The sequence below is a fragment of the Antedon mediterranea genome, chromosome 1, assembly GCF_964355755.1.
Source record: "Antedon mediterranea chromosome 1, ecAntMedi1.1, whole genome shotgun sequence".
NCBI classification, from domain to species: Eukaryota; Metazoa; Echinodermata; class Crinoidea; order Comatulida; family Antedonidae; genus Antedon; species Antedon mediterranea.
Window position 1 is genome coordinate 24,014,058 of NC_092670.1, and position 24,327 is coordinate 24,038,384.

The 24,327-nt window shown below is 34.1% G+C and overlaps 3 protein-coding genes across 4 annotated transcripts in view; 2 read left to right on the top strand and 1 right to left on the bottom strand.

The window, feature by feature from the left end:
* The window catches only part of LOC140063507 (somatostatin receptor type 2-like), a 45,132-nt gene extending 29,250 nt beyond the window's left edge, over nucleotides 1–15,882 (bottom strand). The window contains exons 1-2 of one of the 2 annotated variants that reach the window (XM_072109855.1): nucleotides 15,863–15,882; nucleotides 1,813–1,916 (exon numbers count right to left, since the gene is read on the bottom strand). The gene's annotated coding sequence lies outside the window, so the exon portion shown is untranslated. Of the gene's footprint in view, nucleotides 1–1,812; nucleotides 1,917–7,114; nucleotides 7,292–15,862 lie in introns of those variants that run through there. The other variant, XM_072109856.1, reaches the window with a different exon arrangement.
* Nucleotides 900–3,552, top strand: LOC140063506 (galactosylceramide sulfotransferase-like). Its single transcript, XM_072109854.1, has 3 exons — nucleotides 900–949; nucleotides 1,541–1,688; nucleotides 2,152–3,552. Exons 2-3 carry the CDS (start codon nucleotides 1,569–1,571, stop codon nucleotides 3,274–3,276), a joined length of 1,245 nt encoding a protein of 414 aa, XP_071965955.1. The 5' UTR covers nucleotides 900–949; nucleotides 1,541–1,568; the 3' UTR covers nucleotides 3,277–3,552.
* LOC140063508 (E3 ubiquitin-protein ligase CHIP-like) overlaps nucleotides 8,262–24,327 on the top strand; it is a 30,980-nt gene continuing 14,914 nt past the window's right edge. Inside the window, exons 1-2 of the mRNA XM_072109858.1 lie at nucleotides 8,262–8,470; nucleotides 14,086–14,284. Of these exons, the coding sequence (XP_071965959.1) occupies nucleotides 8,381–8,470; nucleotides 14,086–14,284 (289 nt within the window). The 5' untranslated portion in view covers nucleotides 8,262–8,380. The remainder of the gene's footprint in view (nucleotides 8,471–14,085; nucleotides 14,285–24,327) is intronic.

A 24,327-nucleotide genomic window follows, 5' to 3' on the forward strand; every position in this document is an offset into this window, starting at 1 on the left:
TTATTATTTCACAGTATTATACTATAATATCTCTATGATTAGTTGAAGCGTATCGAGATATTGGTCAAAAGTTTATTAAATGTTCGTTTTGAATTAAGTTGTTATAATTATAAAGAGATAATGCAATGTTGTAAAAAGACTGTCAAGTACGGCGTGTCCTGGTTTAAAATAAATTGAAAAAAATTCACTAACTGATTAATCCAAACAAATAGGCCTACATTGTTATCTAAACGGAATGTTCGTATCTCCATAAATGAAGTATCTCCAAAGTGGTATAAGTTGCGTTTCGCTGCGTATTTTAACGGGTTTTTCATTATTAAAGATTTTAATTGTTATATTTCCATGTTTGTGAATACATTGACAAAATAATATAACAATTTTTTCAATTTTTATTTAAATAGAAATAAGAGAATCAAAGCAACAGCACTGCCAAAAAAGTGGTAAAGTTGAAAGCTTACCAACCGTTGACTGGTTGCTACGGACAACCCTGAAATAGCCTTGTAAACAATTAAGTTTGTGATAGTTGTTTTTATTTTTTTCGTTTAATATGAGATCATGATTATAATTTTAGCCCGAAGCTTCGATATTATTACCTAGATGTTCAAAAATACCTCATTATACTTATTTAGCAAGTTAATTAAGAAAGTGTATTGTTATAAACCGTCCATTTATTTTAGAGCACAAAACAGTATACACAAATAGTACATAAAATGAGACTTTACTAAAGATACAACGAATAACTGTTCGTTAATTATTAGTTATTAAAATAACAAAGGTAGTCTACTTACTAGAGCATTTCAAGCTATAGAAGGTTGTCAAAGAGCATGTTATGACATACCCTTCAAGTCTTCGGTAAGCAATTTTTGTTTTGTATTTTTTATAGCAATTCGTCACTGTATTTAAGAGTCGAATGAAGAAACATTGGTCATTGGTATGGACGCCTCCTCAGGTAGGCCCATTTTGTTTTTATTTGAAAAGTACAGAGGCCTTCTTAGGTAGGCTCAGTCATGTTTTGTTTGAAAAGTACGGAGACCTCCTTCGGTAGGCCTTATCATTTTTGTTTGATTCATTTGAACCGTCCGATACCCGACTTCTTTTAATATCAAATGTATTCTTCTGATATGTGTTTGGGTTAATACAGTACTACATTGACCTGCATAAGCTATTTACAGTATGTTATACCGTATTTAACTTTTACAATTGCAAAGGGTTTTTATTTAAAGTAATCATTATTTGATTAAAAACTCATTATATAACATAATTAGTTACCGTATTTAAATCGAATAGGCCTACCTTCGTATTAGGTTACAGTCAATAATTTACCATAATTCATACACACATCCAATATAATACATTTTTAATGAAATGTCACTGCGCGTGCAATAATATTTGATCAAGTTATTTGATATGTGTATTGAGATTGCGTTCGTTGTCTTTTTCTTTTCAGTATAACGTAAACGTATAACCATAGAGATAATAAATATAAAAATACTATAGTATGAGATCTCTTCTAACAAGCACGTCATTCACTTTTTCGAAGCGTCGTAAAGGTTCTGTCTACGGCTACGATGAAACTGACAATTTTCCGACTGTTTTGTTTGATTGCTTTCTTCATGTTCATGTTTGTTGGATACGTAAGCGTAATCAAATTAACGTCAGTGGGATTGCTTGTTCAATATCATATTGAGGTATGGCACACACAGTAATATTTTATTTTGTTAAAACATATCTCCCCTTATTAAGGGTGTCCCCTGAATAGGTGGTGTACCAAAGTAGAGGTTATCCTGTATGAATAATAAAGCATTAACTTACCGTTTTTAGTTGAAAACCTGCTGATGATGCTGGTAATTCATTGCTTAAAAACGTTGAAATGGAATTTAATTTAGCTTCTCCATTTTACGATCAAACGTTGATATCTGTTAAAAATATTAAATTCAAAATAAAGATACCTTTATATCGTGTTAAGGAGACCTTATAGTACCAACAATTTCATTTGCTATTTGGTTGTGTGTGACTGTAGGCCAACATTACACGGCTGCATAGCGTCTATATTTACAGTGATCAACAACAAATGTATGTAGCAGCGTAGTAACTAAACCATTGGCATGCATGAGCTGAATTATTTACTTTGAAAATTATTTGTTTTTAAAGGAATTCGTGAGGGCGGGAAAACCTCTCTTCATTCAAGTTCAGCCAAAATGCAAACCTGTAAAGAAGATCGTGTATATGAAAACACATCAAACGGGAAGTACAACTTTAGCAGCCATTTTGGACAGATTCGCTTACAACAACCAACTAACACTACCGATTTACCAAGGTGTCACTGACCATGTTCCCTTTCGTAGGAGCATGGTGGCAAATCAAGGAAAATTAGATATGTTGACGTCTCACACTTTGTATAATAAAGCTGAAATGGACATTGCATTCCCTGGTGCAGTATATATAACTATTGCAAGGGAGCCAAGCTCTCATTTTGAATCTGTGTTCACATATTTTGGCCTGGCGAAGAGGATTTACGAGCCAGACCCTAAGATGGCTATTGACGATTTCTTGCATGAGCCTAGTAGGTATCTCACTTACAGTCGATCGCCATTTAATCGGGTTTGGAACGGACAGATGCAGGAGTTTGGTTTGAAGAAACACGAATTTAATGATAATAAACGTGTTCAGCAGAAGATTAAAGAACTCGATTTAGAATTCGATTTAGTTTTGATTACAGAATATTTTGATGAGTCAATGATTTTGTTGAAGGATTTTCTCTGCTGGAACTTTGAGGATGTTGTATACATGTCAATGAATGTTAGAAGTGAAAGATCGATCTTATCAAAAGATTCAAAAAGGAAAATTCGATCTTTAAGCAAAGCCGATGTTGCATTTTATAATCATTTTAATAAAACCTTTTGGGATAAAATTCACAAAAAAGGAAAGAAATTTCAGAAAGATTTGTCTGAATTCAAGCGAATTAAGAAAGAATATCTTGCCTTGTGTCTTACTAATGAAACAACAATAAAACTGCATAGAATTAATGTATCTACAAATATGAACAAACTGCAAGCAGGGCTGTCTGCTGATGAAGCTCAAGAAACCTGCGGAAGTTTAAAAAAGAATCACCTAGAATGGTCAGCGATTATCAATGATAGAATGCTGAAGAATGGCTTGGTTAGCTATGAGACTTTTAAACAAATTAAAGAAAACAGCAAGAAATCCAAAACTGCGAAACAATCGGCACATAACCCTGTAGTTAGAAGGCTAGCTATACCTAAATTAACAGATTGAGAAATCATACACTTGCACAACATGGTGTTGTAACACTCCGTATAATAAACAATTTTTTAAACAAGCCACTAAAACCCACATAAAAAAATAAAATGTATTATGACAATTGTTATCACTATTAACGATTCACCTGTATTATATAAGTATTATGTTAGTAAAATGTTAATACATCAACTAATTTGGCATGTAAAACGACCTGCGCCAACATATTTTGACTTTATAGAAAAATAATATTGATATTATTGAGAAACGGAGAGAATATTTATTCTATTTTGAGAACAAAAGAGGGGCGTGTTTCGTCCTCCTTTACCGTGCCACGCATCCTCTCTGTTCAATACGTTTACAAGTTGAGAACAACATTTTTCGTTTTCATAAAAACAATCTATCTTAAGACGAAATTCTTCTTTAACGAGTAAGTTTTTTTTGTGAGGTAACTCAGTTACAAATACAAATATTATACTTGACTATACTGTGGTAAAGTATAACAATCAACACTGCATACATCCTGCTTGAAATGTTTGTGTTGTATTAATATACACGTTGATGTAAATAAACTATTTTTTAAACTGGTACGGGTAGGCCTACATATGTAATTCATTGGAATTTGTCTAATATCATTTGTTGTAACATTAGTAACTCCCATGATATTTTAATTTGATGTTTGTTGAACAAACCGCATGCAGTATAGTAGGCCTATTTATAGTCCATGAAATATTAATACATACATTTCGATTTGATATAATTGAATAATTGGTTTATGAAATTGTATCTTTCGGTGTTAAGATTTGTTTAAAGAGGTCACTGTGATGGAGATAGATAGATCTGCATTATCAAACGGAACACTCACTGTGGTAGATGTAAACAAAAATTTATCGGCTTCGTGTTAAAATTAAATTTGACTGGAACTTCAGGTGTCCAGTTCAGCCCCAAATACTGACAGAGTAGGAGACGACATTATATATTAAAAGGGTATTTGTTAGTATACTATTCAAGCAAACGAGAAATGTTTGTTTGGCGCCAGGAGCGTCAAACGATCGATAATATAGAAGGATGAGAACGAAATAGAGGGGAAATAGATCAGCTGCCTTGGTGAGGATAGAAAGGTGCAACGACGTACTTAACTACATTTACGGCACATTCTGACAATTCAAGCTTCGTATTTAGAAACGCCCAACGCCATTATTAGTGTATGTAATATACACTATAGGTAAGCAAAGCTTATCTAGGTAGGCCTACTCCTGTAGGCCTTACACAGGCATACAATTCCCCATTTGTGCGACCCTGGAGCTATTTTTTTTCTGCATCGTATACGAAACTGCCTGCAAAGTTTGAAGGTAGTGTAAAATGAGGTACGTATTGGACATGGGCAAAGCAAATTAATTTTACTAATCACAAGCGATATTTCAGTCAGTTGTGTCAACGTGATTGTTACGTTGCACATGACTGTACATCCTCACACGAGTCGCATTGCCTAGGCGACGGTCAGCTCATAAAAGGAGAAACACACGGTAAAAACTACGGAAACACAAAAGCACAATGTTAACGACTGTAGCTTTTACAACACAGCTTGATGTTCGATGATAAAACTATTTAGGAATAATTGAACTGTATTTGATTGTCCATATTCTATTTGTCCTTGATGGATCATGATGTAGGTCAAAGATTATTGAGTAATAATCAAGATACAATCATAAATGGAAACATTTTATTATACGTCTTAGAACTGGTTTTATAGAAATAAAGAAAAGATAACTGTGACGTAAGCAATGACTTATAAAGCAATTTCACAATGTAATATGATAATATTATGCAATATGATAATATTATGCAATATAATAGGCCATATATTCGTTGCCATGGGTACATAATAACACCTCTGTATCTCATTGCGTATTTGTATAGTTTAATTGAATGATAACACTTGAGGAAATTCAGTCACTAACTATTTAAGATAAAATAGTTGCACGTCTGAGAAAAAAACATTTCTTATTAAACTGAAGTTGAAATTTCCTCATACTTCAAAATTAGGTAAAATATAATAAATTTAAATAACGCCTACGTTTATTCTGTATATTAATAAATATCGTTTGTCAGCTTTCCACCTAACGGGCATGTAACAAGCACGAAAGTAAAACAATATCTACACATTTTAAAAATAAAATTTAAAACACAATACTTAATCTAGTATGAAGAAGTGAGGCCACAAAAGGTAATTAGAATTGAACGAAAAGTTGATTGATTCAACTCTTTTAGTATTCGAGTGAAAATGTCACTTTTTGACTCTAAAATAACGAGTTTTCACTCTTGTGTGTGATTAAAACTGTGTGCAATAATCGCTTGCATAGATAGTATGGTAATGAGTGAAAATCGTATAGTGGCTTTCACTCTCTTCAGAATCCTTAAGCACACCCCTCACAAGACTGACCATCCACTCTAATGCATGTTCACTCTACATTAACAAAGCATTGTTTTACCGCTATGCCTTATATGCAGTAATTAATCTTTCATGTACGAGTCAGAATAAAAGTGAATTATATCGTATAGAACGCAGGTAACTGAATAATTATGCGCAAATTTATGATGCCCCATGGTGAATTTGCATTCAATTTCTCCGTGAATTAACTGATAATTTACAGTGTATTAAATTATAATCTAAAGCGCTCCCTTAGTAACACAGTGTGCAACATTAATATGCACGATTCGAAAAACACATGACAGAATTCTAGTATTAGTTTGTGTTTGTATGCATTGGATTTCGGCTCTTCTTTTAAATATTTTTAGGCCCTATATTTACTTATTTATTTTTTATAAATGTTAACTCAACAAGAATGCAGTTTGTTTTCGTTAAAGCTTCTTGGTTCCCACTAAGAACTAACACAAGAACGTATAAGGTCAGCGCACGTTGTGGTAAAATTACCTACGTTGCGGTTACGTCTCTAAAGCTTTATCTACACTTTCAAACTTTATGTGTCAAAAAAATGTGATGTGCCCATATATGGACATGATGATGTCATATCACTACCATATTTAAGCATAGCACTACCATATATGGGCACATCAAACTTTTTTGACACATAAAGTTTGATAGTGTAGACAAGGCTTTAAGTTCTGTCTGCACTATCAAACTTTATGTGAGAAAAAAAATGTGATGTGCCCATTTATGGACATGATGACATCATATCACTCCATAGTTGTGCACATTACACTTGTTTTTTCAAACTATTTTGATAGTCTAGACAGAGCTTTTGTGAAACCCAAGCTTTATGTGTATGAAGATACATTGGTTAGCATGATTTTCGGCGATCAAAGAGGTACCAACTTGACGACGTTCGCGCGCGTGCATAATTACCAATATTATCCCTGGAATGATCAATAGCATCGTTGCATGTTTTTTTAGGATAATAGTGGTCAATCCGCGCCGTACGGCTGTATTCAGAGCTGCTGCTGTACTTTTCAACAAGTTATCATTCATTTTAATCGTGTGTGTATTTTGTAGTATCAGAAAATTTAAATTTGTTATAGGCATACATGGAAAACGGTAGCCTACAGCAAGTTGAGTGTAAATTGTAAGCAGTAATCCGCATGCGTACGTGTAGAGTGAAAAAGAACCACGATTCGTTTAACTTTTAAGAAGTATAGAGTAGGAGGCCTACAATTTAAAAGTACAAATTCCAATTTGAAATAAAAGTCGAGATACACATACCACTTTATAATTATTGTTTCTGTATTTTTGCCTATATTTTTTTTGGGTCTATTTCCAAATGTTAGGCTGATTGAAAATTATTAAAACATTCCTAATCTTATTTATAAAATGATGTATCCGACCTACTGTACTTACATTTGTTGTTCGAACGCCGTCCTTTTCAACACACTTGCACTCTAGTATATCCGTGATGAGACGACGTATGATAGAAATTAATGATTATCCAATACATGGAAGAATGCTCTTTTGTATACGCTAAATAAGTACCAACAACAGCAGTCTCTTCTCACTAATTGCCGTCGCCGTCGTATACCAGACCAATTGCTATAGATGCTCAGATTCTCGGCACATTTGCTTATAATGTTTGCAGACTACTGGCCGCGCATCAACGTTATCCAATCAAATCGCTTTATGAACATAAACTTGTGTTACAGTGTATGGAATATTCTATTTCTCGGCTGAGTTTTTACGTTAAGCATTCGAAGATATTTATGTTAGAAATAGAAGTGCGTTGTTGCTGTTCATGTCATTCGATAATATATCTATTATTACATTATATGGGTTTATAACAGCTAGTTCACACGCAAAAAATCGTACAAAGCCAGCCTTTCTCCAGCTACGCCATGGTGATGTGAACATTTTTAATCCCACCCCTTATAGAGGTGTGTGGTTAAAGGCGAATTTAAATCTAACAAGGCCATATACATGGCTCAAAATTTGAGTTAGTGTTTACCGACCGACCGACCGGACCAACCGACGGACATAGTGAGCTGTAGGAGTCGCGTTTTTACCACACGACGAAAAACCACGCGAATAAAAAAGGAAGTATAGGCCGCGCCTAAAACTTATTTAAGAAATCCAAAAGAAATCAGTTCGCGCGGTGTTATTAATAACGATTCTTCAGGATGGTCATTATTGCTCTGTTATTTAATTGGATTGAATAATCGTTCATTACCACACGATGTATGTTTGAAAATATAATTGAAGAGAAGAATAAAAATACACGCAAAACAAATTGTAATTTAACTCTACCCTGGTGTGTATGTGTATTATGATATACAATGCTACGGGCCAAACAGACGATAGGCCTAATTATATAATTATAAAAAAAACTTTATAATATTTTGAGGGCGCACGATAAGTTTAGATAAAATTGGAATAACATACATATGGAACGCCATAATAGCCATATCATTATTTTCTTTATGAGCCAAACACAGTAGTATTTTGTCATACTTTGCGTTCCATAATTAAATCGAAGGGAGGAAATCATAACACGGAGTTTCTGCTGTGTGAAAATTGTTGGGCTTCGGCCTAGCCTAGTCTAGAATTTAGTTTAGTTTGCCAACTTACCAGAGACGAACCACTTGAATTATTTATTTTGATGTAAATAACTCAATTATGAGTGCGATTGACTTGAAAGACCAAGGCAACAGATTTTATAGCGCCAGGAAATACGATGAAGCAATATCATGCTACTCGAAGGCCATCGTGAGTCACTCGCTCCCCACAAATACTCGTTCTTGGCCTAACAGTGCTGTAGGGATGACAGGGCCTAGGCCTACTGTAGCTAGCCTAGACTTAGTTTAGCTTTTAACGTTTTTTAGCCTTACGGTCTGTCACTTATAAGGTGCTACTGCACTTTCGTGCTTAAAAATATTAAAAAATATTCACCCGCTACGTAGGCTAGTACAGTGGTGATGGTGAGTGACTGTGTTTGTGAAGTCTTTTTTTATTAGGCCTACCATATAAATTAAATAAAAATTTTATGATGGACAGTTTTAGGTGCGAAAGTGCTGTAGCGCCTTTCATTCGACAAGCCTGCTGTCTTCTCGCAAAAGTAAAAAGAATATAAATAGCATGTGAATATATAAACAAATTGGAATAAAAAGATTCTTAGTTTTGGTTATTTCTTCATTGCATCGTGTGGAATATTTTACAAAAATTCTACATCAAAAGTCGAGTTAACAATTAATGCAAAATGCGCCCCTGCACTGTATTCAATAATGTGCATGTTATTACAATAGAATTCCAATTCAATAGTTCCTGGGTATACTATGTGCTATGGGGGGGGGGGGGGGCTACGGGGGCTCTATCTCCCTTGTCGGGGAGCCTAGCTCCCCCCGTCGGGGAACACGGGTACTTTTTGTCGGGGAATATAATATACAGTAAAAAACGTTCGCGTTCACTTCATATAGCTTCAGCGAAGACCAAAATGTGTACTGTAGTTATTTTCCAGGCGAAGTTTACTGACGGTTACGTCGTGTACTGCGTCGACGTACGCTACACTACAGCAAAAACGAATTATGTTAATTGTTCGTATGTTCACCAATTTTTTTAATTTACAAGTAACATTCTGTACCGTGGGGCACCTAAAATAAATTTTTCATCCATTACTAAACAAAAAAACATGCCATTTTCGCTTAGCCAACATCTTATTATAGCTAAGTTATTACATTTTCAATGTCCTGTATGTCATGAATTTCTCACCACTCGGAAGTCCAGATGGTACGCATGCATACACTTGGGAGGAATAAACTTATTTCCCTGACTGAAAAAGTTCTACGCTTGCGTTTTTTAAGCCTCTATGCCTGATGTTTCCGAAGTATAAAATGCAATTTTTTTGAAGACCTGCAGCTCTAGTTTTAAACAGTTTCTTAGCTCAGCCCCAACAATAAAGCTGGTCATATTTCGAAGTACAAGAAGTGCATTTTCCGGGACCTAACATCTCTATTTTTCAAACATTTCTTAGCTCAGTCACAACCTTGATAGGGACTTATATATTTTATTTCATGTTTTGAAGTATAATAAGTCCAATTTCCGGGACCTCCAACTCTATTTTTCTAAATTTTCTTTGAACTTTCAGGCCTCGAATTTGGGGATTTTAGGGGCAAGGCCATTTGGCCTCCGGTTTTCATTGATTTTAGAGGCACCAAGGCCAAATGGGAGGGCACCAAGGCCATTTGTTTTAAATCGAAGGGGCACCAAGGCCAAAATTAAAAAATATTGTAATAAATAGGCCAAAATTAAAAAATAGCTTGTTTCCGGTTGAAAAAAAAAAAATTCTACCTGCAAAATGTTTCTCCCTATTCATCAGATTGCGTAGTAGTAGGACTGTCTACAATACATCTTTTTGTATTTCATATAAATATTACGTGTATTTACGATCCATATAAATAATAAATAGGTACGATGTTCAGCGTTTATAGTTTACCGTCCTGTGTTGAATGTTTCGTTTAGTTTCAAATAATGCGATAAAAAGGCACGTGAAGCCAACCAAGAAACCCCAGAACAGGTATAAAGACCCTTACAACAGCAAGCTACTCAGCCTTACTTTGCTAGCAGCCGACGGAGAAAACATGATACAAAAACAATTTGTTTGTAGGCCTTACCTACAACTATTCATACACAGAGTGTTAACCACGGTAAAAATCAAGCCAATGACATTATGTAGTAGAATATAAATTATAGTTATTTTCCGAGTTTCGATTTCTGAAGCTTTTTTGTTAGGGGATAATCCATATTTTTAAGAATTCAAAACACGGACGGACACCGACCCCTTTCTCTCTCTCTGTTTAGCCTTCTACACATGTATTGTGGACTATACCATTTCCTTGAGTTCGGTAAAAACGCGTTTGGTAATTTAGTGTACGACGTTGTTAAACAAGATTTTTCGATGATCTGTCTGCTGGATTATTGAGATGGGTGCGATAAAATATAAATATGATAATACTTCCAACGATCTTCGGGTTGAGGTGCAGGTTTAACTTTGGTGCTAAAAGTAAACACCCCTAATTTTACACGTATAATGGACTACACCATGCAGGAAAGCACATGGTATTTTCTTATCAGAGGGTGCGTGTACGTCAAAAGGAATTGTTTTTCCAACGATCCCATCCTTCGCGTGACGTGTACGTACGTACTTAATTACACAGACATCGTGTGTGAAATTTCTTATCAGAGAGGGTGCGTGTGCGTCAAATAGAATTGTTTTCCCAATGAATTGAATTGCGTGTGTTCGACCGGATCGGCGGCGGGAGGATAGGCTAGGCTAGCTAGGAGTGCGTGTAATCGAATGTGGCTAGCTCGATTATTGAGGTGGGGTGGTGCAACTTTAATACTTTCAGTAACCTCCGATCGAGGAACGTTTTTAGCTTGATTATTAAAAGTGTACACCCCTGTATTTTAATGTACTATCTATACCATGATTTTCCACGCACGGCGGCCGGGATGATATTGTTTTGGTTACACAATGTTCGATGTTTTGTTTCCTGTTTGTGTATTAATAAATGCGTTTAGGGAAATCCCCTTGCAACGAAGACAGGCGATAGTTTTGCGTCTCGTCCGAGTCGTGTAAAAAAATCTTCTTGACATTATTTTCTATCTAATTCAGTGGTTTTTATTGTGGTAAAACTCGGGAAGGGCACTCACGGCCAACGCAAAAAAAAGGGCAGGCCAGTAGTGGCCGTGGGTGCTATTCATTTTCGAGGGCATTGAGGCCAACTGGGAGGGCACCGACGGCACTGGCCGCGGTGGCCGCGGTAAAATTCGAGGCCTGAACTTTTATTTTTTAAATTGAAAAATATGGATTGAAACAGTCATCGCGCATTGTTTTTTTGCACGCAGTATTTTATTTATGCATTATAAAAAATGAAAAAAATGGCTACCCCAGGGCTCGAAATTTACTTTTTTTTCGACTAGCAAACTTTGCTAGTTGTAAAAAAATTAACAAGCAAAATCAGCAGCATAACTAGCAATCACAATTTTTTTTTTTTTCGTGCAAACAAATTTGCCTAGCGGAAAATCAGATTAATTGCCTACCTTCTTTCCCCCTAAAAAATAAAAAAATTAACGTCTTCAAGTTCTTTGTGTGTCATATCCTATGAAAAAAAACTACAGTATTTACAATACAAACGAATGCATTTAACCATACTATTGATAATGATTTCATTAAATAGGTCGTTGTTTACTTCATTGATAGTGATATTAATTAACAAATTGAAAACTATAAGCTAGTGTTGTGGTATTAGTTAATTACACTTATATAAGTTTGAACTTATATAATCTGTTTTCAAAATGTTAAGTAGTACTAGTCGTACTGTAGGTTTTTTTTTTATAGTAGTTGGTCTACCGTCAATGTAATTTACCTCCGCCAAGGAGGTATATGTAATCCGTAACGTGTGTTTGTTACTTGGCCAAATTGAAAATTGGCCAAGTATGTTGATTGGGTGGGTTTGTGTGTTTGTTTATTTTTCATCACTCTAGCGCTCACAATTTTGATTCAAATGACTCCTAATTACTACCATACATGTCTCCTGATGCAAGGACGACACTGCCTAATTTTGGTTAAAATCCGGACCACAATCCCAATTCTCGACCACTTTTTAGAATTATGTTCAGACCTCCTAGTGTTAAAAGATAGGACAGAATTTTCAAAAGCCGGTGAGCAGCTGAGTCTTAAAGTAACAAGTAAACTAAAACTGCATTTTCTCGAGAACTACTTGTCCAAAAAACTTCATTTTTGTACAAGAGGCATGAGTTATAATTTGTGATTTGTAACTTTAAAACTTAATTAGATTTAATAAACAGATTTTTTGATGCGAATAGTTTAAAAAACCTATTTCTTTTCAAATTCACCCGTGTGTTTTTTCACGTTGCTGTTGTATTGTTTTTCGACTGAAGCTATTGTTAGTTGAAAGGCTGGTTACATAACCTTTGTTCACCAAACTCGTATCCACGATTGTAGTGAAATTAGGCTAAATCACACAGCATTAAGACACACACTTTTGGTGAAAATCGGGTCACGGTCAGGAGGCCAATTTTGATTTGGCCAAGTATCGCGCTAGCGCGAGGGCTAGTTTGTTTGTTAGCAGGATTACTCAATAATAGTAATAAGATCTTTACCAAAATGAATATACAGATAGATATGTGGTCAAGGACCATTCCATTAAATTTAGGGTTTATTTGGGACCATCGTCCCAATTCTGGACCACTTTTTTAGTACAGTATACTTTTCAGACCTGCTAGTGTTAAAAGATAGGACAGAATTTTTCAAAAGCCGGCGAGCAGTCTTAAAGTAACAAGTAAACTGAAATTGCATTTTCTCGAGAACTACTTGTCCAAAAAACTTCATTTTTCAAGAGGCAAGAGTTATAATTTGTAATTTTAAAACATATTTTGATTTAATGTGCACCTTTTTTGATGCGAGTAGTTTAAAAAACCTATTTCTTTTCAAATTCACTCGTTTGATTTTTGCGTTGCTGTTCTATTGTTAGTCAACTGAAGCTATTGTTAATTGAAAGGCTTGTTACATAACCATTACACCAAACTCGCATACACATGCTTGTAGTGAAATTAGCCTAAATCACAAACAGCATTAAGACACACACAAATATATATTTTTTTTTTTTACCGGAGAAATCTTATGTAGAACAATTTTACAGTAGGCTGAGGTATGCACTCTCGGAGTGGCTTTCTGGTTTACTATTTAATTTGTCGTAATAATTTTGCTTTTACATTGTTTATTTATATTGTAATAGTGAACCACTTAGGGTATGTTCAGACTCACAGAATTAGGTTTGTTAACGCAAGGCGTACAATAATCCATGGTGTCACGTCAAGGTGTTCAGACACAACATTTAACATTACAATGCTTTGCGTTTATAAAACATTGGGTCTAAGCAGGTAGAACTAACTGTATGCATACATTTATGACAAACGCATTACAGTTTACATTGTAAAGTAGTGTTTTGTTATTTTTATTTATTTAATGTTACCTTCAAAATATACTGATTTGTTTTACTACTTGCAGCATTGCATTCTACTTCAAAATAATTTAAAACATAATTATTACAAGGACAATTATCTCCCTAACGCTAATCTGCGGCCTAGTTCAGACACAAAAATATGTACGCCACTTACATAACGCCAGTCTGAACATACAGTAACCCTTAGTAAATATTACTGATTTGGCACAGAAAGGCTATAGGCACAGTCAACTTTGCATGTATTAAATTGTTTTCTGTCGGCAAGGTTGGCCGTGCCAATCACTGAATCATCAATTATTATATAATCTATTTTTAATCTTTTCTTTGTATCTTTTTCAGATTAAAAATCAATCTTTCCCAGCATTATTTACAAATCGTGCACTATGTTATGTCAAGTTAAAAAAATGGACGGATGCAGCGAAGGACTGTCGACAGGCCATAGAGATGGACCAAACACTGGTCAAAGGTCACTTCTTTCTTGGACAAGCCTTGCTTGAGAAGGGTATGCACGATGAAGCTATAACAAGTCTTAAAAAAGGTGAGTTCAAATGCTGCTATACAAATTACTTTATATTTGAACTATTTTTACGTCTCATCGAGTGTTTAAAGTTACAGGGGCGCTGCAAACCATAGCGATAAAATCGGCGAAGGTTTAGGGCTCTCCTCAACCACAGCTCTGGTGGTACTTTAGAACAAGAACTTAAAACTGGCTTGTGTGCAATTCAAAGAATTAGTGCATCTTTCAGAATACCTTTGCACTGCATTTAATAATAATGTTTGTATTTACAATAGAATTCCATTAGTACTTCCTGGTTATACTACGTGCCTCACTTTATTTATACCCAGGCTTTGGCAGACTACAGTAGCTCAGGCCTCAAACAGTAGCCTGGTACAAGTCTCTTTGAACAAGAACTTAAAACTGGAAATTCAGTATACATCTGGCTTGTGTGCACTTTAAAGAATCGAAAAATTTGGGTTAGTGTACCGGTCCATCTCGGCCCCTGTTATTCATGGTACACAGGTGCTGCACTGCACCTGCCGTGGGTCTGTAGAGGGCTTAATCCACAATGTAATATAAAAACCTAATGTGTGCCTGGCACTGCATTCAGTGCGGTACTGTATGTCGCTCACAGTTCACGTACAGTAGAACTATTTTGGAAATTAATTGGAATTAGCGCAAACATTCTGAAAACATTTTTCAATGCAGCTCATTGAATCTCAATAACCCCTTTTGCAGACCACGCCTAGAATGAATAGCAAAGTACATAGTATAGTACCACCATGGTAGAATAGAAGATTAAGATGATATCAGTGTGAAACACCAATCATTTAAAAAACGTTTTAGTTCATCAAGACAAATGAATTAAAATTAAACTCTCTTTATCTATATATTTGCTATTTGTACGGTAAAATGCTAGATGTACAGTATTTAAAATGTTACGTGAATGTTGGGTAGCAAACAAATTTGATTCCTCTTCCTCGTAAATACAACTTCAAAAGGAATCGAGCGATCTTCTAAACATGAGAAGAAATCTTTTAAATCATGAACTCAGTCGATGAACCCTATTAACAATTGCTCAAACTAGCCACGGGGGATGTATTAAACTATTCAGTACAACTACAAAACACTAAAAGAAATTTTTTGCTTTATCATTTGAATGTATCTCCTCATCTGGGGACATTTTGAAATCCTTGTTGTGTCCAACCAACGCTTTTATCTGTCTTAACGTTAGATTTAACCGTTGATAACAAATCTATTGATGAAGTCAGTCTCTTTTTTTCTCTCTTTTTATATTGGCAAATTTCATCGGAAAAGCTGTCAGATATTAATAACTTTATTTTTTTTTATCTGCGGAAGTGTTGTTAAGCTGTTGTTAATTTTACATTCAAAAGGTACTTTTTATACAGGGTACAGTGCATGTCTTGTTTCATTTAGAAGGAATATTTACTACTGTACATTAAAATAGTACTTTAACTAATATTTTATAAAATGTACACAGTTAGAATCATACTTGTCTACAACAATTTAATAACTGAGCATTTATGGCGAATGTTGTACCCGATAAATGATGGGTATGGAAAGCTCAAGGTGAAAAAAATGTTATTCAACTCTTACCTCAATCTGCATTAAACTTCATTGATGTTTTTATGAATGTGAAACAAAACGATTTTCTCAACTTTATTTTGAAATGCATTCCCATACTTAAAGATTTATTTCATGACCTTACCATGCAATAACATAAATGATGATATACAGTAATATGTACTGTGTAATTAGACTCGGCATTAGGCATCATGTGGGTCTACCAGTAGGAGTTTGGCTTATTATCTTAAACTAGATGGTACGCTCGCTTCGCTCGCGTACCATCTAGGTCGTGCCCACAGATGGTTCTCGAATACATACTAATTTCAGCGTTTAAAAAACTGGCGACTTCAAATGCACATGCAGGACAATAATACATGTTGTTTACAGGAACGAATAAATAGACACAGTGATTTATGTACTCAACTAAAATTAGCACCCCGGGAATTACTTCCGAAAACGAAACTTGTCACAAAATAAGAAACAAACTGAATTTGTGTTTTGTATGTAACATTTGGGTTGAGGGATGGGGAAGAGGATGGATGCAAAGACGAACAATTTTTAAATATATTCTTTATCGATTTAGTAACGAAATATGAATTGTTTTCATGTTTTACAAATAATATACCAGTAAACACAGTAAAACATTGCGATTTAATACTTTGTTGAAACTGTCACCGTCATAGTCGATTGAAATAGTACAGTACATGTAACGATACATCACTAATACGACGTTTATATTTTTTTGAAGTTACATGATTACAAACGTTCAGAAGGAACTGTCAGTAATATATTAAACACCTCTATTCGGGGCAAATCGTAAATTCGCTTTAATCGTCAATAAATAATTATCTAACTCAACTTAATTAGTAGGCCTAATGGTTAATTGTTTCATAGAGCCAATTATGCTACCCACTACCCAACTTGTATTGAAAAGTTGTTCTGCGTTTAGGGCATGTACTGATCATTCGTACTGTAGGCCTGCCCTCTACTGGCTTTACGCTACTCATGCCAGTGAGGGGAGGGTGGTGGTGTTGGTGGTGGTTTAGCTGCAATAATAAATTTGATTGTACATAATAGACGGCGACTGGAAAGGCTAGCTCATTATGCGTTAAAAAAAAGATTCCACAGATTGGAAAAAAGTGTATCGAATTTCTGTTATGGCTGTACAGTACTTGTCTTTACGACGCCTGAGGGAATAGACACTTGTGGAATAGAGATTGGAATGTTCCATTTATCGCAGATCAAAACATTTGTATAAACGTATATTAAATCTATAAAAATAGTATTTTTTAAAGAAAATCGGCCTGTCTTCAACATTATGATGCTGTACTCGAGCTGTTCAACCGGTTTTCAGCTATTAAAAACAATTATTGTAGGAGGAGATAGGAAAATGCGAAGCATCCTCGCATTATTGTCTGCGGGTATTTTTCAAGTTGGACATCCATTAGACAGTGTATACCACGACCACGAAACACCCCTATTTGGGGCAAATCGTTGAACCTAAATTCGTTTTAATTGTCAATAACTAATTATCTAACTCAATTTAATTAGTAAACATGGTTACATCAAATGGTTAAAATCAGTACCGAAAGTACGAACCAACTTTATATACCATCGAGTAAAAATTCTAGAAATAAACTGCGATTTACCGAATTTTGCCCTTACGTAAATTTATATATAGATTGCAATCCATAGATATTTTGAGTACATGCAGACTTCACCACAAAACTTAAATTAGCAATACTGTAGAACTCTTATAGAGGGACCCAACAAAGTGTCCCTTTAATAGACATGTCCACTGAATAAAGGTGAATTGTATATTGCCTCTTGCTCGTTTCACAGTTAATGGTCTGCCATTGCCAATGGCTTCTTTATCGTAATTACAATGGAATGTGTTCTTGACGTCATTTGGAGAAGGTACCTATACAGTCGGTGTGTTTCCCCACCCCCCCCCCAAAAAAAAAAAACCACAATAAAACAGGGTTTTATACTATTTTCAAATGGAATTCAAAACTTGCGTGCTGTCATTACAACTGATTGAAACAGTCACACTACTTCACTTACACGAACAATAAAATTCAAGTAGCCATTTAATTAGAATAGAACCATATTATTTCACAATAAGGTTTGGACCAGCCGCCGCCTTTTATGAACTGTACAATATTTAAGCAATCATCGCAAAACATCTGTGCAAATTTCATGTGTGGCTCGTCGTCTTTTTAATTAATTTATTAGATTAAATTTGTTTATTAAATTACCAAAATTGAATATATAGTGTGCAAAAAGTAAATTTTAAAAGTGTTTCTAATAGGAAGTGCGCGCAGTCCTGATTATTTCAAAACAGAAACACCAGAGATCCTGTTGCAAAGAATGTGATGCTCAGAAAAGATACAAAATACTGTACCTTGACATGTCCTACAATATGTGCTTTATATTATGATTGTATTAACAACTTTAAGTTTATTACCAAACTGAATATTTTTAGTAATCATACATTTGATTATTTGAAAATGTAATAGAGGGAAATTAAACCGAATCGGTTGGTTTGAACTTCTCACAGTAACTTATTGCAATGAAGGAATGAACACATTAAACCATCCAAAACCTTGGAGTTACGGTAATATAATCATAGACGTATTCAGTGGCTGGAATATTGTTGTTAATAGGGGGATTGAACTGTAGATAGAAATTAGGGTCCACATCCTGTCACATAATCAGCAGGAATATGTACAATAATTAATATCTTGGGATACAGTACCTCATAATATTGTGAGACTTTAAAGCATTCAAGTGTATATACAGTAAATTATTAAAAACCAAGTGAAAAACTAACCATTATAAACAAAACCAAGTTATGCAGATCACCCTTGTTGCTAACCATTTGACATTTCTGTCTATCCAAACATGAACTACTGTACAGTACCGTAGTACACTGTAAACAACCAACTTTGATTTGGTAAGATTGTTTAGGTACCAATATTATTCTATTGCAGTAGTGCAGGCTACATATTTTTACTACTGTATAATAATAGTGGATGACTTTAGTTAGTTTTAATGCATCAAGATTGAGGCAGTCACTGTAATTAACTGTAGGTATGTCATAAACAGAAACCAAAAACTACCCCTATTGGATATTGGTTTTGTCACAAACCACGCCCTCTATGACAGTATCATAGTATATTTTTCAATGATTTTATCTAGCACCCTAACCCTAAAGCCAAAAGTGAAAAATTGCGGATTACTCATTCTTCTGTTTCTTTAGTTTACAGAAGAAGCAATTAATTCAATTAAAGTCAACAAAATCTTTCCCTTTTATTGATTATTAAAATCGATGTTCTTAGAAAGATATTTTTTAGTTTACTTAAAAAGCAGACAGACAAATTGTAAGAGCCAAGGTCATTATAAAATATCTCAAAATCTGTCTAGTTTTGTAAACAGAAAACTTTAATTTAATTAATTTAAACTTTCTAGATTATCTTAATAGAAAATAAATAAACTTTATTAATGACTAACTTACAAGTATTTGATTGAATTGACTGCCGTCAGAAAGCCTGTAAAAACAAGTACATTAATATTACCATGATCAAGTCCTGCAAAAGAACTACAGTAGAGAAAGTAACAGAATACAAGGGATACCTTCACTACATGACCCGTCTTTACTATGAGTGTCATGGGTAGGCCTTAATTATACAGGATATAATCACAGTGTGTAACGAAACATACAGTACAGTATTGCCTATAGAACATTAACATTCAGAATTTAATAAATAATTCAATTAATTAATATAGGCTATTAAAAATAATTCAAGTTTATGATTGTCCAGAGTTTCTCGCTACCATAATAATTATTGTTTTTTCTTAACTCCTAAAATTGTACATTTGGTATCAAACAGTAAAACAGAAAGTGAATATTATTTTACGATAGACGATAAAGCTTTTCTGAACTAACTTACAAAAAGTACCATTTTTTTATTTCCGTACCATATACAGTACTTTGCTACAGACAATCATAATTGTAAATATAATTTTCAGAATTGAACATTTCCATGGAAAATTATACAAAAACAATAATATAAAGAGCTCTCTCACCAAATAGCATTTTGTCAAACACTATTTTTTGGCCGGATATATATACCTCAAGCGAAAAGTTGTTGGTTTTTATATTCCCGACATGATAGTCCGATGTAAATTGACCAGTAATGCTGCTACTGCTGCTGTAGCATTTTGTATGCCTGTGACTGAACAACAATTACAATTAGTAGGAAAATTTGTACTCCGGGAGAATTTTAACTATTAAAAATGTTACCTGACCATGCCAAGACTTGATCCCAATACCTTCAGCTTGAATGATATACAGCACCCAGGATGCAACGTCATAGCAATTTTGATCATAACATTCACTGATATGAAATTTAACCTTGAGCAATAAGAGAAATGTTTTATTGTATGAAATTTTGCAAGTATTTTCATGCAATAAATTTATGACTTTTAGAGAGTTATAAAGTATGTCTAAATCCAAACTTAATTGAGACATTCTCCAAGAGATTGCCAGTGAATTATCTCATAACCATTTTGTTATCATGATTTTATCCACAGTTGATTGAAATTGAAGACTGTTCAAAAGTTCATGATTCTTTTTATTTACTTATTTTATATCCAATATAAAGCGAAAAGGCTATTTCAGATTTATTTTGCATCCATTAAAATATAAAGGTCGCAGTGAGTGGCAGAGTGGTTACAGTAGATATGGTCACTGTAAAACAGCCATAATAGCATCACATGTTCAAAGCCCTTCTCCATCATGCAGTAGTTCTGGTTGTAGACAACAAGTCTTTTCGGTTTAAGCTCTTAAAATTAGAGGGCCGTTGTACACTGGTTCGTTTGCACTTTGAAGAACCTAGTGCATTTTTGGAAAGAGTAGGGTTTAGCCTGGCCAGTGGAGTAAGGTTTAGCACCTCCACACTGGGTAGTTGCATTGGGCTGCTCATACTCTGGGCCCTTGAGCTCGTGGGCCCCTATGTTTAGCCAGCGAGTGCTCAAGTCATAGTCGTTACGCCACTGAGCCTGTCATTTTCAACCTTTGTAGTTTATCACTATGTTGGGTTATCATTCCTTTTGTTTTCTATTATTTAATCTACCTTTACCAGTTGAAAAACTTTGGTACAGAACCTTTAAGGGTAGACTTGCATAGCCAGGGAAGAGTGAAATTATCTTCCCTGTCCCGGTAAAACATGTCCTAATGGGACAAAAAAGAATTAGCTAAATATACATACAAAATTACTAAAGAACCAAAGAAAAAGTAAGGACAAATAGAATGTTATTTCATATTGCATCCATTGCAACAATTAATGCATGGTTTACTATAATTAATTAATCAGTCATTTATTTTACATGTATCGACGGAAATTAATGCAAATTTATGCATATTAAAATGCAGATGTACAATTAATTCTAATTTGGTAAAGTCGCTATATGGTATCTAAGAATTAACGCTAATTAAATTAAACTATTTAACTTTATCAAAATGTATGTATTTTTCCCTAAATGAATTACAGTAAAAGATAAATTGATTGAATTTGAGTTAAATGAACTTTCAAAGAGTTATATCTAATAAGCTTCTTCGAATTGTTATTAGTAAGACTGTACTCTTAGTGGCATGTTTGGAATATAGAGTGACTATTCTATTATCCAATCAGATGACATGTGTCTAAGTGTGAACCTGCTTTAATGCTATTAAAGCTTGGTTCACACTGGGATACAACAACATGGGGGAACAACATAAGTGATGTGATTACGTCATTGCATTGCGTGTGAACCAAGCTTTGTTGCATATCATTTACAGTATTTGATTATCAACTTCATATTGCAAAGTATTGAATTTTATCATAATTTAATTGCTACATGTTATACTACTATACCTAAAGTTGATTGAATATTTTGGATTTTTTTGGTTTTCTGTACTTTACTTGCAACAAAGCATTAAATAATCAGTTCAAAGTTACTTAGTAAACAACACAAATGAATTACATTATCATTTTTTTAATATATTTAAATTGGAAATTCATTTTTCTTTTTTATTTGAAACTCAGTGTTTATGGTAAAGTTGTATTGTATTCATATCCAATGAGTGGTTAATATCAATTTCATGCAATGTTATACTTTATTTTTTTGACAAACCTGTGTCAATGAATTACAGATTGATTTTGCTTATTACCATTTTAGATACCTTTCTTTCATTGCTGGAATCTTTTGTTAATATTTTTGGACAAATTGATCTGGAAGTACTCACTCTAAGGTCAATTTGTGTTGTTATTTTGATATCATTTAGATGACAAATCATAATTTAATTCTTTTAATTTATAAACAAACAATTGTGAAAGAGCATTGCAACAACATATTTAAATTTGGGGGGAAATCAAGCCAGAATATGTGAATACTGTATGACATACTGAAAAGGTTGAAATCCAATTTTACAATTTAGATATTCAACTTATTGGCTCCCATTATTGGGGGTCACCCTTCATTCTGTGGGGTATCATAGGGCGCATATATAACATGTCACTATTACACGTATTCAACACGCCTACCAAAAGTGTGTTAAGTGTGTTAATTAACATTGAAGAGATTCCGTGTTGAATTTTAACACGCCTTTAATTTTTAGGAATAAATATGTTATTTTGTATGAAAAGATCACCAAAAACCTCTTCCTGTTTTGTTTTGTGTGCTCTTATAACTTACAATTACATAGTTTATTTTATAAAGTTTTTATCCATAGGTTCAAAAGGTCATGAGGAGGAAGGGCCAGCTTTTAAGTTTCCTTATGTCAATTCATACAGTACTATAATTATTATTTTTATGATATCGGTTTTCAAGTTAAAGATGACTTTATGTATTCCAAAGATATTCAAATGGATTTGATAATGTGAATTGTAATCAATTTACGGAAGAAGTTCACAGTAATTAAGGTCATTGACGATAATAAATGATAATGATGATTTATCGCGAAGGATACTTGTGAGCGATCATTGTCAGTCCATTCGCAAGCCATTGAAACTGGGCACAAGTTTGATCGTTAAATCGAAAATTGAGTTACGAATTATACAGATGATCATTTTCAATCTGAAATGGATGAGTTTAGTGTAATATCTTATTTTAGATTTATATTTATGTTTGCTAATGACAGTTCATGACCACTGGAAATTAGACCTTTTCAACCGTGAATTTCCACGCTTATCCGGCTCAAAACATCGTTTCTTTCCTGGTGGTCAATTTATTGTTATTTAAACATAATCAGTATTGGTTCTTAGCAATATTGCTGGTAAAAATAAGGAACCACATATCAAAAAAAATATTCTACTGCAGTTACTACTCTACATTGTTTTGTTTACCGTTAAATCTCTTTATGCAATTAAGTAGCAAGCATTTAGCTTGCTCAGTGGTGTAACTGTAACGCAGGAGAACACAGCCTCTGGTTTAGCCTTCCTAAAGGGGCCCTCCAACGCTGGGTAGTTTGATTGGGGCTGTAGGCCCTAGTTTCACACTCCTACTTTATTAGGGGTCCCCCAAAGCTGGGTAGTTGCATTGGGGCTGCAGGCCCTAGTTTAGCACTTCCTATTTAAGGGACCCTCCAATGCTGGGTAGTTGTATTGGGGCTGTAGGCCCTAGTTTCGCACTCCTACTGTATTTAAGGGTCCCCCCAAAGCTGGGTAGTTGCATTGGGGCTGCAGCCCTAGTTTAGCATTCTTATTAGGGCCCCTCCAAAGCTGTGATTCAGACCCTGATTTTACTGTGAGCAAATGATAACCAATTAATAATTATGTGAATTAATACCCCAATTTTTTTGTGAGCATTAATTTCAAATGTCCAACTCAACAAAAATGTAAATAGTACCTCTATATGAATATTTATTTATTTAATTTATTCGGTATATTAAAAATACAGCCAACTACAAAACGATAGTCAAGGACTGAAAAGAATTGCAATACAATATATTAAAAATTAGTTGAAATTGCTATAAAAATAGAAACATCCTATTAAAATTAAATATCGTACCATGAATTAAGAAAACCTACATGAATAAAATACCTCAAAACATTCACTTATTATGACATCACAAGTGACAAGCTCCCCAATATTATAAAGTACAAAAACAATGTACTTATTACTAGTATTACTAATAGTATATTAAAAACACTCAATACAGTATACATTGTTTATTATACTGTAGGCAGAACAAGGCATAAAATAAATTATATAAGGTACGTGTCGTTATATAATTTAGGACTTATGGAAAAAAGAATATGATAGTTGATACTGTAAGTAAACAGATTTGAATTGATAAATAATCAGACTAATAACGTGTAGAGATCGTGTATTAAAAAACTAATATATTTCTGGAGATAATGAAGGAGAAATACATTTCAGATTGAATAAAAATTGTAATTAATATTCATCTGTTTTGATAAATAACCTTCGGGGTTTTCATTAACGCCATT

Coding starts and splice junctions, on each gene's coding strand:
- LOC140063506 (XM_072109854.1), top strand. CDS start 1,569: ATGAAACTGACAATTTTCCGACTGTTTTGTTTGATTGCTTTCTTCATG. Junction 1,689..2,151: donor TTGTTCAATATCATATTGAG/GTATGGCACACA, acceptor TTGTTTTTAAAG/GAATTCGTGAGGGCGGGAAA.